Below are 18,173 nucleotides of genomic sequence, written 5' to 3'. Positions count from 1 at the left end.
AACAAAACTTATCTAGCAAATATTGCATTGGTCACATATAATTTTGAAGTGCCATATCCAGATCATCATCAACTAGGAAACACAACGATGGATTTGGTTACAATAATAAGTGCATACTACTAAACTGCAAGACATGTTCACACTTACACTCCAGATGTAGGGACTGGTGATTTTGTCTTGAGGATACTATGGGAACTGGAAATCTTGACTGTGGAAGTAGATGTTGGGAGACCACTTTCCCTATCAGTCTCCTGTTTTTCTTTTTTCTCCACCTTAAAATATTTTTTAAAAAAAATTGTCAGAACAAAAAGACAGAACATTGGCTCAGTGCTTTAATTCGCTATGAAACAGCCATGCCTGTGGATATTAAGGTATTTTGTGTGCTAGAGTTTAGCCTGCATGTCCGACACTTAAGGTAGTATTTTGCCTTATGAATTGAGGCTTGAAGAAATAATGGCATTCGGAACTCCCTGTTGTGCTTTTAAATGCAAATTATATTTGGACTATATAGGAATCTTGCAAAACTCAATAAAATAAACGACATGCTGTTTGTAGATAATACAATGGGGCTAAAAAAAAGTGCAAACTATGCTTACTGTTAATTCCTTATCCTTAAAATACTCCATGACAGCTAAAAAAAAAAACCACACACACTAATATATTATATAAATGTGTGTTTTACATACATATATGCACACACGCACACGCAATATGGTATACGCAGGGCCGGATTAAGGGAATGGAGGCCCCTGGGCTAAGGGGGCCCCCATTCCACCGTGAGCAAAAGCACTTACCTTCTCCTGTCACTGTTGTCCTTCTGCGGTACGCTGTAAGCTCCTTACTGAGGAGATCTCGTGACACTCTCACGAGATCTCCTCAGTATTGAGATTACTGAGTGCCGCAGAAGGACAACAGTGACTGGCTCAGCAGCATTGATCGGGCCGGGGGCGACAACGGCCCGATCAATAATGCTGCTGAGCTATGTCAAGGGCCACCTGGATGCCCGAGGCCCCTGGGCTGTAGCCCAGTTAGACCTCGGGTTAATCTGGCCCTGGGTACACGCTACTCCTCTTCCCCTATATATTGTAGCAACTTCCCAAAATTCCTCTGAAAAATATAAACATAACAAACATGGGTGGGAAACTGGGCTGCCATGGAGTATTTCAAGGAAAATTAATATAATTTTTATTGTTCCTCTTCAATGTCCCATGGCAGACATTACACTAAGATGTACCAAAGCAATAGAGTAGGAAGAGTCACAAAAAAACAAACCAGCCACCTTATGCTGCAAAATTATGAATTTATTTAGGGGATGAGAGAAGAACATGTCTCCAAACTGAGAATCAGTGGAGGAAAAGATATCCAAGATGATAATGACCAACAAATGAATAGATGTCCATCCAGCCACTTTGCAAAGCTCTGTCGTTGAGACCTTAAGCCCTTCTTGCCCAAGCTGCTGCTACGTAGGATCTCGGGCACCTTGCATCCATTTCACTTTTATATCTGTCCCTTTTCTTCTCTGATCTCTCAAGAAACGGCTTTAAGAAGAGGTATGGCCTTTCCAATATCAAGCAGGAATCATGAATATTTACTCCGTGTTTCTGAATCCATCTGTGTTGTATAGATATATGAAAATTGTCTTCGACAATTCCAGAGAGTGAAGTTTTCTTCCCCTTTCATCATTTGGTTGTGGAAAAAAAAAGAAAGCAATTCAACCTCGTAATTAATGTGAAATGTAGATACTACTTTAGGCAGAAATGCTATATGGGCTCTAAGAACCACCTTTTCTGCATAGACATCCAAAAATTGCTCCTTGCACCACAGTGCTTGTAATTTCCAATTCTATAATCCTGTGAGCAGAAGTAATTGCCACTAAAAATCGCCACTTAGTGTCACCCATCTCCAAGAAACTTCTTGCAGTGGTTCAGAGGGGTTAGACATCAGAGGGACAGAAAGGATCAGATAGAATGATGGATCTTCTTCACTGCTTAGAAGCAGCAAATAATCAGCTATTTTGATGATAACTTGGTATCTAATATACACATTCAAAGCAAGTACTTGTACCTTGAGTGTAGACAAAACAAGACCTTTGCTGAAATCATCCAGAAAGAAGGCAAGGATCTGTGGATTAGCCATCCCAGTTGGACTACAGATGGAGTCACATCATGTGATAAACTCTATTTAGATTCTGTATTAGATTATTAAAGAATTCTTCTTTCTCGCCTGTACAGTGTGCTGATTACTTGCTTTGAGACTCCCTCAATCTTAAGCAGTTTGCACTCAAACTTCATGCCATTAAAGATATGCACTTTGGATTTGGTTGAAGAATTGGGCCTTGATGTAAGATACCTGGTGAAGTAGTTGCTCCTGAAACCTCTCCCAGGCAACAAGGAACCAAAGACAATTAGAAAGGATTGGAAGAATTTCTGCCATATCTTTTTAGATCCTTCTTAGAATGCGAGTGAGTGGAAATCACAAAGAAGGCCTTCTCTAGGTGAAATGTTCATTAAAATGTCAGTATCTATCTCTATGTCCCTTGAGCTTTGGGCTGAGAGAAGAACCTAATAACTTGGCAATTCAGCTTGTCACCATAATTTCCACTAGTGGAGGCCCGAATTCTCATATTTCTAGCTGGAACACTATCCTATTATTTTTATTTTGGGCATCGCCATCACGTGAGCTTCCCTGATGGCTCTTGACAGAGTGATCACATGATTCAGAGAAGACTGGTTGTGACCCCACTGTGTCAGCAGTTACATTTACCTTACCCAGGGAATAATCTCTATGGCAGAGGAAAACAGTCTTAACAGATGAAGTCCCTCTTATTGACATTTGATGAGTCTGCAACTGATGTGTCAGGTACTGAATCTTAAATCTCTCTTCTGACAGAGACACTTTGTTCTGAATGGTGTTATCTGGACTTCCAAAAACTTTATCTGTTGTGATAGAATGAGATGACTCTTAGCCTTTCTATAAGAGCATAGCTGGATTGTGAACAATGCAGCCACCTTGAACTTCCCACCAGAAGAGTCTCATCCATATAAATCCATACCTTGACTCTTTGTTTCCTTAATCCCATCACCAGAGTAATTAGCACCTTGATAAAAGTTCGTGGAGAGGTCTCCAGCCCGAGGCTCAGACAGGTGAACAGAATGTGCTGGTCCAATACCCAGAACTCGCAGAGTTTATTTGATGAACTCGAGATTGATTACCTGCGATGACTGAATTCAAAGACTCCATGAAAAAATGTCTGTTATGGACAAACTTATTGAGTCTCTTCAAATCTATCAACGTGCAAAAAGCTCCTGATGACTTTCTACAAAGAAAGAGCCTGGAATAAAAACCTGTGCCTTCTTGACCTACAAGAAAAAGATACATTTCATGAGCCTCTATTAAGGATAGAAAACGGTTTGCAAGACTACCCATTCTATTAGGGTTGATAGAGCCTTAGTTTGGAAGAAGCTACTGCTGGGACACCTATCAAACTATTTTGTACCCAGTTCTTAAAATGTTCACCACCCATTGATCTGTAGTACAGCTGGTCCTGTGCAAATCTGCCCATACTGGTGATAATGGGACTTATCCTGACAATAATTATTGTTTAGCTAGCCTGGCCAACCTGTGGCTCTGGAAGTGTTGTGAAACTACAAGCCCCAGCATGCTTTACCAGTGAAGAGCCACAGGTTGGCCAGGCCTGTTGTATAGCCTTCTGAATTGACCTATCTTCTTTATGTTTGAATGGACTATTTGGATGTAGTAGACATATTTTGTATGGTCTCCAAAGCTTAAGGACTCTCCTCTTTTTAAAGTGCTGAAGAGCCAAGGGAGAGAACCTAGTGGCAAGTGATTAACTTTATTACAGAAGACTTCTGCATCATTCATTACATGATAGTGCAGTAAACAAATTGTAATACATTAAACAGGTAGAGAACATTAAAGGATAATGAATTGTTGGTTTTATCCAAACGACTGTCCAATTTGTCTCTCAAGAGCAAAGACCCTTCATTTGTAACATTTTAAAATACATAGCACAACAGCAGCCATTGGCCTCACTGGATCAGGCAGTACATCCCCAGCACCGAAAGGCCAGATCTGTTCATTATGACTTTTTACACATACAATAAAGTGACTAGCTGATTATACAAGTAACATAGTTGATGAGGTTGAAAAAAAGACACCAGTCCATCAAGTTCAACCTATTTTGGATCTCCTGCGATCCTGCACTTATATTTGAAATTGATCCAGAGTAAGCAAGTGCCAATCTGTTTCAATTGTGAAAATCCCCCCAGACTCAATATTGCAGTCCTATTTTTACCCTATATCCACTACTATCCTTCATTTTAATTAACGGTTGTATCACTGGATACATCTTTCCGCTAAAAATTTGTCTAACCCTTTCTTAAACATATCTATTGAATCTGCCATCACAACCTTCCCTGGCAATGAATTCCATATCTTGACTGCCCTTACTGTAAAGAACCCCTTCCTTTGCTGGTTGTGAAATTTCCTCTCCTCTAACCTTAGGTGGTGACCGTGTCCTGTGTATAGTCCTTGGGGTAAAAAGTTCCCATGAAAGTTTTCTGTATTGACCCCTAATGTATTTGTACATAGTAATCATATCTCCCCTTAGAAGCCTCTTTTCTAAAGTAAACATGCCTAAAACTGGCTAACCTTTCCTCATAACTTAATGACTCCATACCCTTTATCAAATTTGTCGCCCTTCTCTGAACCCTTTCTAGTTCCAAATTATCTTTTTTATAGAGTGGTGCCCAGAACTGTACATATTCAAGATGAGGTCTTACCAACGATTTATACAGTGGCAAAATTACACTGTCTTCCCTTGCATCTATGCCCCTTTTTATGCATGCCAATATTTTGTTTGCCTTTGCAGCTGCTGCTTGACATTGAGCACTATTGCTAAGTGTACTGTCTACGAGCACTCCCAAATCCTTTTCCATTATAGATTCTCCTAAATTAATTCCATTTAATTTATAGATTGCGTTCTTGTTTTTGATCCCAGAATGCATAACCTTAGATTTATCTGTGTTAAACCTCATATTCCATTTGGCCGCCCAATCCTCCAGTTTATTTAAGTCCCTCTGTAGAGAAGCTACATCTTGCTCTGATTTTATTACCTTACAGAGTTTAGTGTCATCTGCAAAAATAGAAACTTTACTCTCTAAACCAACACCAAGGTCATAAATATATTAAAAAGGAGTGGCCCCAGCACAGAACCTTGAGGTACTCCACTTAAGACTTTTGACCAATTAGAAAATGTTCCATTTATCACAACTCTCTGTTCCTTATTCTCTAACCAGTTTTCAATCCAAGTACAAATGTTGATTCCTAGACCCAGTTCCCTTATTTTGTAAACCAACCTCCTGTGTGGCACTGTATCAAAGGCCTTTGCAAAATCTAAGTAGACCACATCTACTGTGCTGCCCTGGTCTAAGTTCCCACTAAATTCCTTGTAGAAACTAATTAGATTAGTTTGACATGACCTATCCCTCACAAATCCATGTTGATTCCCACTAATAATTGTATTGTGTACCAAGTAATCCTGAATACTATCCCTTAAAATACCTTCCAGTAGTTTCCCCACTATTAATGTCAGGCTTACAGGTCTATAATTCCCTGGTTGTGATCTCGACCCCTTTTTAAACAACGGCACCACATCTGCTATTCGCCAATCCCTTGGTACTGAGCCTGATGTGATTGAATCTCTGAAAATTAAGAATAGTGCTCTAGCTATTTCCGAGTTTAACTCCATAAGGACCCTTGGGTGTATGCCATCTGGACCTGGAGCTTTATTTATCTTAAGTGACCTGCAGGAATGGAGTTGACATCACCAAATTCTTTGTAATACATTAAAAATGTCTCACAAATGGCCATTGGTACGCTCTAGTATAAATTAGTCTGTAAATGATATTGTTCTAAAATGCAGCATACTTACACTTTTGGTCCCTGTAAAGTGTATGGTTCTTCGCCTCGCTATGGCATCTGGTGTGATAAAAAGTTTCAGTCTCTCTGAACTTTTGCTGATTGGAGTCTTGTAGGGCTGAGGACTTATGGGGCTGCAAGATGCTGAACGAGGACAAATGGGGATAACTAAGGTGTTTTTAAGAGAATATAGTTGGAAATGTGGACAATGAAAACGCCAGAAACAGGAAGCAAGAGAAGAAGAGAGAAGAAGGAGCCTGTTAATAACACCAAAAGAACTTACATAAACCAAAACCATCAATGTCGTCTGCAAAGCACAGAACTTTTTATATTAATTGCTTTACTGAATGGAGAGCTGCAATTTACAGATGAATCAGTTTCAATATGTAGAGCAACATTTCTCCTAAGTGTTGTGTTTTCGAGGGTATAATCTTCCCCCATGGGCAGCTTGGCATGATCTCCTCTCGCTGCACTTCTAGGGTAGCAGACAAGTACCAGAGCGTAAATGAAATGCTGCCAATCAACAGTGATAGTTTTGGAATGGTCTTTTAAAGCATAAAACATTGGATCTTACAAAGATTAACTAATTATTAATAAGAGATAATTGTAATTTAAGAATTGTAAGCACACAAAAAAAAAGTAAAAAAAAGAAAAAGAAAATAACCAAACCTAGAGACCCATTCACCATAAAGGAAAGTCACCGTAGGAATGCAGTGAACCCAATACTATATGTATAGTCAGAAAGCAAAGCATTGGCAGAGGGGTACAGCAATAGACATACACAGTACATAGCTATCATGTAATCTGGTGTAATTCACTTCTTCTATACTATCTACAACACCATTTATACAACACATTATATTTAAAAACACAGTCAAGGTGAACTAAGCCACTAATTAAAAAGCTTATGGATTGTTCTATTTAAAACCAAACAAAATTGGATAATTTAGTGGTTCAATAGAAATAGGGGAATCCTTAGAAACAAAAAAGCTGTAATTTGTTCAGTTCAAACTAAGAATATGAGAGGTCACAATGGTCATATATTACAAGTATGATTACTTCACTCTTTTACAAACCATTCCCAAACATGTCATACATGTAAAGAGAAGAAACCAGAGAAGACATGCTATATTTTCTCACAATCTAGTAAAAAATGGAAACAACTACATACTTACAATTCATTTATGAAAACACTATCAGACAATAATTCATACATACCATAAGTCTTGGAATGGGGTGAATAATTTACCTGCATCTCCAGATAGGGCAGCAGTGCTTTTACTTCTGGCCAAGTACGAGTGCGTGGGCGTTAGCAGTCTTGTCACCACACTGGACTCCCATGGACTAAGTTGTGGTCGGCGACCTAGTTGTCATAAACACAATGATAGACATGAACATTCCCAGTGATGGCTCTATGATAAAAGCACACTGTCCAGTAACACATGCATAGCATTGAGTATTCATTTTGACCTATATCCATGCAGGAAATAAAGCTAATTAGGAACTGTTACAATATTACAACAAATCAGAAAAGTCAATTTGTGTCAAGTCTAAATTTATTTAATTTTAAAAATGTTATAACACCTCTGGGGATTTTAACTGTGCTACAAAGTGTCCTCATATTTGCATACAATAATATTCAAATTTAGCTGTCATTTAATACTTTATAATCCAAGAGAACGAACTTACCAGTTGATCCATTAAAAACCATCATTTTAGATCACTTCATACCGTAAGGTGAGAACCCAATCTTTGAGATAAACAGACCGTTTCATCAATCTGATAGACCTGTAGCAAATTGTGTGTATTTGTCCTGTACTTGTGTAGTCCTACAGCTAAGAAGTTGTAGGGTGACTGAGGAAGCAATACTGGCATCATTTTATAATGTAATTACTAGGACAGAACATTCTTTTGAAGAGTAGTACTCAATCTATTAATAATAGTGGCTACCCGAGTTCTTCACTGCTACTCATTTTAAAATCTAACTAAAATATTTAATAATTCCAGCTAATAAAAACAAGTTAAATAAATTTGATGAAATATTGTCTATGTACTGTAAATCCTGTAGGATAAAGCAAAATAAATGACTAATAATCACAAATGTATATTTGAAATACATTTAAATGGTGGAATCCACAAATGTTAGGTACAAACAACCAACATATCACAAAGCAGTCAGTACGCCTCACTGAATGCATAAGGATGAAGCACAATGAAGACGATGGCAATATGCGGTTACAAATGAGAACACAAAAATAAACTGTTGTATGAAAATGGAAGAACTGCACAAAATAGCAACGACTAATCCCATGACAAGAGAGGAATCTGCTTTGCATAGAAGTGATCTATAAGTAACATGCATGATGTGCATTGTGTAAAATTATAAGTGCAGAGGACGACTATAAAATGCACCCAATGTTTGACTTCTAATGTCAGTCACCTGATGTTTTCAAGTTATGTCACTGTAATATATTGGGGGTGCCTATTACAAAGTTAAAACATTTATAAACAAGCTGCAAGAAAACTACACTGCATTACTATATTACATATGTGCAGATGCAAAGTAAGTCTTTACTATACATACATAATTTATAGCAAGATTGGACATGTATAAAACAGTCCCTTTAAATAGATTTATTTGGAAATTCAGAAGAACTTTTGTGTGGAGGATACAGAGGGGTTCACCCACTGCTACATTTTTTTTGCTTGACATAACCTGTACATTTGTCATGACACTGTACCTCTGTCTGGAGAATTAAGTAATGTTGCAGATGATGTGGAGAGTCGCTTGTTAATAACTGGATCAACATGTTTCGAAAGGTTCATTGTTGAAACTGACCTCCTGTCAGGATCTAAAACAAATGGAAATATTGCTAATTGGCAGCACAGCCATAAAATGTATTCTCATCAGTGCACTGTCAGGTGATCTGATTACATGGTTGTTACATGGAAGACCTGCAGTGCAGTGCTCCAGCCAGGCCAGGATCAGCACAAATATAATCTGCAGGGAGAACTACAATAAGACGGACACTAGTTATCTAACAAACACAGCACTGAAACACTAGACAAATTTATGTCTCGTACGACAATTTAACATCCGCCTAAAGTTGTGCCTGTTGGACGAGCAGGGAGTGGTCACTGGGGTTGGCTCAGGGCCGGTGCTAGGGTCCGTGGCGCCCTAGGCACATTTACAAAATCGGCGCCCCCCGCCCGGCACATTTTCAAAATCGGCGCCCCCACCCTGCACACTTACAAAATAGTGTGTAAGTGTGCAGGGTGGGGGCGCCAATTTTGAAAATGTGCGTCTTTTCTTACCTGCTTCTAACTTGCCTCCTCTCTGCTCCGTCTCCTCCCCTCCACTCACTGACACTGTCGGGCCGTGATGAGGATATCACGCCCGATAGTCAGTCAGTGAGTGGAGGGGAGGAGACGGAGCAGAGAGGCGGCGGTGGTGGTGAGCAATAGTCCCTCCCCCCCTCCCTGTGGATGTATGTGAAGCTGTGTGGCGGCCGTGAAAGGTATGGTCAGCGGTCTCCGGACAGTTTTTAAAGAAATTTTTAATCTGTGGCGCCCTCCAGAGCCCGGCGCCCTAGGCAACTGCCTAACCTTGCCTAATGGGAGCGCCGGGCCTGGGTTGGCTAGAATGCAAGACTTCCAAACCTCACTGAAGATGTAAATGGCATTTCAAAATTCTAGTTTATTTCCTGTTATTATAAGTATACAGCCTATTCATTTCAGTGCTGTGTTGATTTATCATGGTCTCTCTCTATATTTACTACTACAAGAAAGGCTAGGGGCTTAAAAATGCTTTTGAAATGTAGGATATCTACTTAACAGAATATATAATATTTACACGTACGTACGTACGTACGTACATACATACATACATACACACATACACACACTGATCAGCCACAGTACAACCACTGACAAGTGCAGTGAATAACATTGATTATCTCATTACAATGGCACTTGTCAAGGGGTGGGATATATAAGGCAGCAAGTGAACAGTCAGTTCTTGTAGTTGATGTGTTGGAAGCAGAAAAAATTGGCAAGCGTAAGGATCTAAGTAACTTTGGCAAGGGCCAAATTATGATGACTAGAAGACTGGGCCAGAGCATCTCCAAACCGGCAGGTCCTGTGGGGTGTTCCCGGTATGTAGTGGTTAGTAGTTACCAAAAGTGATCCAAGAAAGGACAACTGGTGAACTGGCGACAGGATTATTTGCGCCTAAGGCTCATAACACGCATGGGGTGTGAAGGCTAGTCCGTCTGGTCCAATCCCACAGAAGAGCTACTGTAGCACACATTGCTGAAAAAGTTAATGCTGGCTATGCTAGAACACACAGTGCATTACAGCTTGCTGGGTATGGGGCTGCGCAGCCACAGATCGGTCAGAGTCCCCATGCTGACCCCATCCACCGCTGAAAGTGGCTACAATGGGCATACGAGCACCAGAACTGGACCATGAAGCAATGGAAGAAGGTGGCCTGGTCTGATGAATAACATTTTCATTTACATCATGTGGTCAGCTGGGTGCATGTGCGTCATTTATCTGGGGAAGAGATAGCACCAGGTGCACTATGGGAAGAAGGCAAGTCGCCGGAGGAAGTGTGATGCTCTGGGCAATATTCTGCTGGGAAAACCTGGGGTCCTGCCATTCATGTGGATGTTACTTTGACACATACCATCTACCTAAACATTGTTGCAGATCAACTTCACCCCTTCATATCAATGGTATTCCCTGATGGCAGTGTCCTCTTTTCTTCTTTCAGCAAGATAATACGCCCTGTCACACTGCAAAAATTGTTCAGGAATGGTTTGAGGAACATGACAAAAATCAAGGTGTTGACTTGGCCTCCAAATTCCTCAGAACTTAATCCGATTGAGCATCTGTATGATGTACTGGAAAAACAAGTAAGAGCCATGGAGGCCCCACCTCACAACTTACAGGACTTAAAGGATCTGCTGCTAACATCTTGAAGCCAATAACCATAGGACAACATCAGAGGTCTTGTGGAGTCCATGCCCCGACGGGAAGAGCTGTTTTGGTGACATGAGGGGGACCTACACAATATTAAGCAGGCGGTTTTAATATTGAGGCTGATCAGTATGAGTATATGTGTGTGTGTGTATATATATATATATATATATATATATATATATATATATATATATATATATATATACATACATATACACACATACATACACACACATACATACATACATATATATATATATATATATATATACACAATGTTTTGAAAAAGAAAGCAAATGTCCGATCAGGTGCTATGGGCTGCAGCACATTTGTGCACATGGTGCCATGATATTTAATAAATCCATTGGCATTTAACACAGGCTGTTAACTAAAGGTATCTCAAGTACTGGAGTAGACATACTGACAAGAAGCAGACATTTTCTTACTACTGCTCCCATATGATATGGATAACACAAGCACAGAGCCAACACAAACAAACCACAGGGAAAAGACAACACTACAGTAAAAAGGAAGGGGGTAAAGATTATATAACAATAACTGCAACATATCACTTACAATAAGAAAACATAGCAGCCTATTGCAGTTTGTGTCTAATTAATAGTGTACAATTTGTTACCCAATAAGTGTGAATTTCTAGGCTAATCAGATAAAGTAAATATGATGTAAATCTATTTAATACAAGTACTTTTTTGCATTGAAGAGAATAACTGTGCTGTAAAGAGGACACAAATCCACTGCTATACAAAGTCAATGAAACAGTTTCACCGTGAAAATAAACATTTTACCATTACAGAGAAATAATTGGGCTATTGTCAGTTACTGGAACACAGTAGTTGGAAAGTAGTAAACAGAAAATTTAAGAAAGTAGATTTTGATTGAGAGGCCACAAAGCAGAAATACAAACATGATGACAACAGGGTCAAATCACAGAAAGAGGTTTCAACCTGTTGCCACCATTTCAGTCATCACTGACATGGAATCTATAGTCTACATTTGAGCAATGGATTTGCATTTATCTCGACACTAAATGCAACATGAAAGACTTAGGGGTAATAGCGAATAGGGTCTACGTAACACAGGCAATATCACAAAAGCAGAGTTTAAGGGAGAAGTCGCACACAGAGTGGTTTAAGTACCACCTCTTCTAACACCACCATTGGCTTGGAGATGGTGTGCCAAGTCAGATAAATCGATATTGATCAAAGATGAGTCAACAAAGTAACCTAGGAAAAGAACATGCAAAAGTGATGCAAAAAGGCAAAAAAAAAAAACTGAACAAAATTAAGAGGAGTTAAAAGAAAACAAAACAAATAGAGAATGGAACTAATGATATTTGTGAGATCACTGAATTTACAGTACCAGTAGAGAATGTTATACAGTCACTGCTTTAATGCTGGTAAGTCCATCATACACATAGTAGCTCACACTAGACTCCAATATAAAGAGAAAACCTAAGATAGAAGCTTGCTGGCCCCATAACATTAGACATGTGATAACCTTTTTCTACAAGTTTACTTAATTATTTTTAATAAGTTAAAAAGGAAGGATATAGCATGTTTAACTATAGTAGTGCTGGGGTAAATTAATTTGAAACGGATGGGAAGAAGGATCCAAAACTGTACAGTACTCCCTCTCCATGCGGTCACTGAAACAACTAAATGTCACCTCTAATAGTCATTCCCGGTCCAAAAGCAGGGCCAACCCAATCTATAGAGTCAGAGGTGACCTGTGAATTATCTTCCTCTCTGGACTCTGAATGGACTCTGAGGGAAGCCCTTGTGCAACTTAATTTCCCTTTGCCTAAGGAAGTTGCCATATCTGCCTACCCCAAACCCGGCCCCGGTTATATTAATACAGTGCCAGCAAACTTGCAGCATTTAACAATTGGAACATAATAGTCTGGCTCCATTCCACGTTACCTGTACTGGGGATGCTTGTATTGCTCTGTAAAGCACCACCCCAAGACCATCTGGTATTTTTCTGCTTTGGCTTCTGACTTCTCTCCATTGTACGCCTTACTACTTCTTCATGGCGTTTCTTTAATGGGAAAAAAACATTGTTACTCTGACTAATAGCACATCTCTACAATACAAAGACAGCTCTCCAAACAATGCATGAAAGAGGTTTGCTCTTTCTTGCAGGGGAGGGTCTATAAACGGAGAAAGTAAATTATACATAAATGCGCCATCAAGTATAGAACTTTTAGTTATTTAAAAAAAAAATATTATGCCTGTGTAGTTTAATAAATAATCACTTAAAAGAATAAAAACATATACATTTGAGAGGAGTTCAAGACAAGTGACCTACTTTTTCTTCCTCCAGTTTCTGCTTTCGTTTCTCATCCACTGCAGCACGCCTCCTTATCTCTTTAATCCTCTGTTCTTCTAGTTTCTTCTTGCGCTCCTCCATATGTTTCTCATAGTGCTGCCGCGCTCTCACCTCTTTTTCCAACCAGAAAGATTCTCTTGCGGCTGAAGTGAAAGAAAATATGATCAGATGGGGAAACCTGCCTATTGAACCCTGTGTTTTCTATAAATAAATAAAATCCTTAGTTATAAAAATTGGTATCAATCAAATATTGGGTTCACCAAGTTAATATTAGTATCCATGAAGCTCGTTATAACAAAATAGAAATGCACGATCCTTTTTTGCAGAGACTATAGCAATGGCCACTGTAAAAATACTAAATATTAAAATACTAAAGAATAAAAATACTGTGGCGCTCATTCAGCAGTAAGTTATTTTTTAGATCACAGTGTCTGTCAAACTGATCACACAGAGCAATTCTATTGTGAAAATGGTTATTAAGAAGTGGCACAAAGCCTGAACAAATGTTTTTGGAGGCCAGAAATTTCTTGAATTTCCATGAACAAAAGAACAGATTTGGCTAAAAAGAATTGTAGGAAGTTAGTGAACACTACCATATTTATGTAAAAACCTATCCCTTATTCCTAGCCACTGACTGCCCTGCCAGGAGTAGCATAATGCCACAAAAGCTTTTAAACCTCCTAGTCCAATGGTTCCCAAACTTTTGCAGTTCGCGGCACCCTTAGAGTCTCCAAATTTTTTCAAGGCACCCCTCCAATATAATTATTGAGCAGTCCTGTTTTAGAAGTAATTGGGTCAAAAAAATGTAATAAGTATTTAGGTCAGGACAGAAATACTTAATTAGTTGTATGCAAAAATGCCCCTCTGCATCCAGACACTCTGCCCTCAGGCACTCTGCCCCCTCTGCATCCAGACACACTGCCCTCTCTCGCGCTGTGTCCCCCTCCACTGCCCCTCTCGCGCTGTGTCCCCCCTCCACTGCCCCTCTCGCGCTGTGTCCCCCCTCCACTGCCCCTCTCGCGCTGTGTCCCCCCTCCACTGCCCCTCTCGCGCTGTGTCCCCCCCTCCACTGCCCCTCTCGCGCTGTGTCCCCCCCTCCACTGCCCCTCTCGCGCTGTGTCCCCCCCTCCACTGCCCCTCTCGCGCTGTGTCCCCCCCTCCACTGCCCCTCTCGCGCTGTGTCCCCCCCTCCACTGCCCCTCTCGCGCTGTGTCCCCCCCTCCACTGCCCCTCTCGCGCTGTGTCCCCCCCTCCACTGCCCCTCTCGCGCTGTCACCCTCCTCTGCCCCGCTGTCTGCCCCGCTGTCACCCTCCTCTGCCCCGCTGTCACCCTCCTCTGCCCCGCTGTCACCCTCCTCTGCCCCTCTGTCACCCTCCTCTGCCCCTCTGTCACCCTCCTCTGCCCCTCTGTCACCCTCCTCTGCCCCTCTGTCACCCTCCTCTGCCCACTGTCTGGCCCTCTGTCACACTCCTCTGCCGCCAGCCAGCCATAGGAAAAAACAAAGAGCACATTAACTTACCAATCCGCGCGGCGCCGGGACCCAGCAGACTCCTCTCTCCCGCAGCTGTCACTGAATATCGACGTCAGTGACAGCTGCGGGAGAGAGTCTGCTGGGTCCCGGCGCCGCGCGAATTGGTAAGCTTATGTGCTCTGTTTTTTCCTATGGCTGGCTCGCGGCACCCCAGTGACAGCGCCGCGGCACCCCTGGGAGCCGTGGCGCACACTTTGGGAACCACCGCCCTAGTCTATACACATCCTACTATTTAAAAAAACAGGAAATCAGAGCAAAACATTAAAGTGTCCATTGTTCTAGGTATACACAGCAACCCCCCCCCCCCACTCCACACACAAACACTATCAGATCACTATGGCAAGGCATAGCCAGCAAAAGCTAAGATAGTAGAACTGATACAGGGGCGGACCCAGACATTTGCCCTACCTGGGGCGATTTTAGGGGGGGCGATTTAGGCACCGCCCCCTTTCTGTGTTCTAAGGCTGCCGGCGGCTGCACAGTATGTGCAGGTCCGTTCAGCAGTGACAGTGTGCTGCCTGGCTGCTCTGAGCAGCCGGGCAGCACACTGTCACTGCTGAACGGACCTGCACATACTGTGCAGCCGTCAGCAGCAAGCCCCTGCTAGGGGGGCCCCGATCGCCTCCCCCTGGATCCGCCACTGAACTGATACATGTATGAACAAATGCTTTTTATTTTTTTTGCTTCAGTTTAGTTCCACCAAAACCCATCTTCTATCCATACTCTAGTTTTTAGTTCTAAGATAATTTGCTGCCATCCATAAAGATGTTCTCCATACCATTCCAGATTTAGCCAGGACAATCTCACCTTGAGGGATTGCTAAGACAGTTGGGAGACGTGACTCAATCACCTTGTGTACCTGCCAATGGTATATGTGGCAACAGAGGAATGTTTTGGTTGGAAGGAACTGAGGAATTAGAGGCAGCCTTGCATTTCAGAAGCATTATGCATTCACCCCGAGGATCTGACACTTCCCCAGCAGGACAACCAGTGGCAGGCTAGGCTGGGGGGCATCTGTCCCCCCCTAGGCCGGTCCCATAGTGGGCTATTTCTTGCTGGGTCACCTGCATTTTTTTTCCCTTTAAAATGTTCCTAATAGGCTGCTGAGTCAATTCTTGCCCCCAGGCTAAAATTTGCCAGCCCTCCCCTGATGACAACGCCCCATTACCGCTGCCAAACTGTGCACTGACAGGTTTCATTCTGCAGGAAAGGTAAATCATAATCGCCTGATCTCCCGGAACTTGCGGGAGACTCCCAAACAATTTCCAAACTCCAGGAAGAGTAGGCATCCTCCCGGGTTTTTCAGGAGGTAAGGCATAATGAATGACACGATTAGCGTCCTCAAGCCCCACCCCCCACAATGCAATGCCGTGAATTTTAGTATTACAGAGCAGGGGGCAGGGCCACTGACGCCACACCCTCTCCTGCCCTTGTCATCTGACCCCACCTCCGGGTTTTTCCCACAGGGGAGGTTTTAATAGTCGGCAAATATAGGGTAAATTAAAAGCTCCAATACCTCACTATGCTCTAGCAGCAAAATGATGTACCATGTTAGCCACTGACCGAAACAGGAAACCAGGAGGATGTATAAACTTTTTCATACAAAAGGTGCATTTGACACTACAGTTCTCCTACATCAGGAGCCGTACATCACTTCTCTGTGCATCTGAGGGACCCTGCTGCTTCCACTCTCTAACTCTGAAGTCTGTGGCCCCGTTTGCTTCCTTTACCTTCCATTACATGCAGTCCTAGCTACCAACAATAAAAATGGTCAGGTCACTGCCTCCCACAAGTTCAACACACTCATGGACTGCTGCAGTGACCATTCCAAAGATCTGACTGACTACTGGTTGTTCTATCCCTGCCCAGTTCAAAAGGAGGACAGATGAGCAGAGGTTGAAAGTTCAATACAATAATGTGCTCACACTCACTGAAAATATACCTTAAAAACAAACTATGATAAGGAGACTGGAAAGGTTAATAACGGGTATACCATTATTTTATTTTCCCCCTTGTAATATACTATGATGATACATTGTGTATTGGACAGGAGTGAATGCCTACACCAAATATAGATAAAGGAAATCAACTAATAAATGTGGAGTAGTGATTTGTCCCAGCTCTCCATGCGAATCCCCATATTTATATGAAGCTGCCCCCTATGTACTGCTTTTGACACAAGACCATCTAAACTGTATGGTGAACTATCAACTCTCAATGAGAATATTTCCATTATAACAGATAATGTGGCATCCTGACATAAAATTAAACAACCAAATTACCATGAAATTTTATGGCAGCTTGGTCTACAATGGTACTTTGCCATAAAGTATTCCAAGATATTAATATTTATAATACACATTATAATATTAAACATGTATGTCATAAAATGTTTTTTTTTTTTTTTTCTAGCAATAAACCATGAAACTTGCATAAAAACATAGTAACAAAAATAATGACATATAAATGTGACACATTTGTTTCAACTCTTTAAAGTAAGAAGAAATTCATTTTTTCCCACAGAAGACAGGCAAATACTACAGCCTAGTTTTGTGCCTTTACAAATAAGAAAACATGCCCGTCAAGGTCAATTGGAGTCATATTCTCCCTGGAGCTTATGACAGACAGACAGAGCTTAGTGGCTCTTGGGTGTTTTGAGGAACCCTTGAGCTGCTGCACAAATTACCTAACGGAATATATTGAGTTATGTTCATGATTGTGTGTCCTTGAGAAGCAAGGCTAATATATCATGTATACAGAGATGTAATGTGTAAGGTATCTGACAGGGGCACCTGATTGTTATATTCTATTGTGTGCTCCTATTAAAATACGTGCTTCAAAAATTTAATTTATTACATAGGACTACAGATACAAACAAGTATGTGTGGTATTGCACATTTTTTTAGGTCACCATGTATTCCAGTATTTGTTTTACTACTAACAGATATAATAGCAAACAAACTGATAACATCTGTTTCTCAAAGTGTAATACAAGCACCTATAACTGAATGACTGATGGGAATGGGGCCATTTTACATTAAAATTCAAGCAGCAGTGATAAAAAATAAATAAAACAAAATCCACCCTTGGCACCTCAAGTGCTCACATGTGGTCTAAATGTAGATCCTACAAATCTGTGGAGAGTATCATTAAGCGGTAAGATGATTGCACTGCAGGTTCCATAGGAGACTTACAAAAGTATTAGTCTGCTTTGATGCAACAGTATCATGTGATCACACTGATCTCCGTGAAGTAGCTACAAAAAGTGGGGTTTATTTACTAAGGTCTGATCAGCCATAAAACAGAGAAAACAGCAGTTTTCTCTGTAAAATGACCATTGCATAATTTAGGAATAGTTCAACATAGGAG

The 18,173-nt window shown here is 41.1% G+C and overlaps 1 protein-coding gene across 9 annotated transcripts in view; it reads right to left on the bottom strand.

Moving 5' to 3' along the window:
• Positions 1-18,173, bottom strand: part of MAP7 (microtubule associated protein 7) — a 122,519-nt gene that overhangs the window by 13,595 nt on the left and 90,751 nt on the right. For 4 of the 9 annotated variants that reach the window (XM_075203157.1, XM_075203154.1, XM_075203162.1 and 1 more), the window contains exons 4-10: positions 13,252-13,415; positions 12,864-12,981; positions 12,084-12,167; positions 8,682-8,792; positions 7,190-7,303; positions 5,954-6,108; positions 148-272 (exon numbers count right to left, since the gene is read on the bottom strand). In XM_075203157.1, the coding sequence (XP_075059258.1) occupies positions 148-272; positions 5,954-6,108; positions 7,190-7,303; positions 8,682-8,792; positions 12,084-12,167; positions 12,864-12,981; positions 13,252-13,415 (871 nt within the window). The remainder of the gene's footprint in view (positions 1-147; positions 273-5,953; positions 6,109-7,189; positions 7,304-8,681; positions 8,793-12,083; positions 12,168-12,863; positions 12,982-13,251; positions 13,416-18,173) is intronic. The other 5 variants (XM_075203155.1, XM_075203156.1, XM_075203158.1 and 2 more) reach the window with 5 other exon arrangements.

Source organism: Mixophyes fleayi, chromosome 3 (assembly GCF_038048845.1).
Source record: "Mixophyes fleayi isolate aMixFle1 chromosome 3, aMixFle1.hap1, whole genome shotgun sequence".
NCBI lineage: Eukaryota > Metazoa > Chordata > Amphibia > Anura > Limnodynastidae > Mixophyes > Mixophyes fleayi.
The sequence above is the reverse complement of the archived record's forward strand: the minus strand, read 5'-3'. Positions and strand labels throughout refer to the sequence as shown.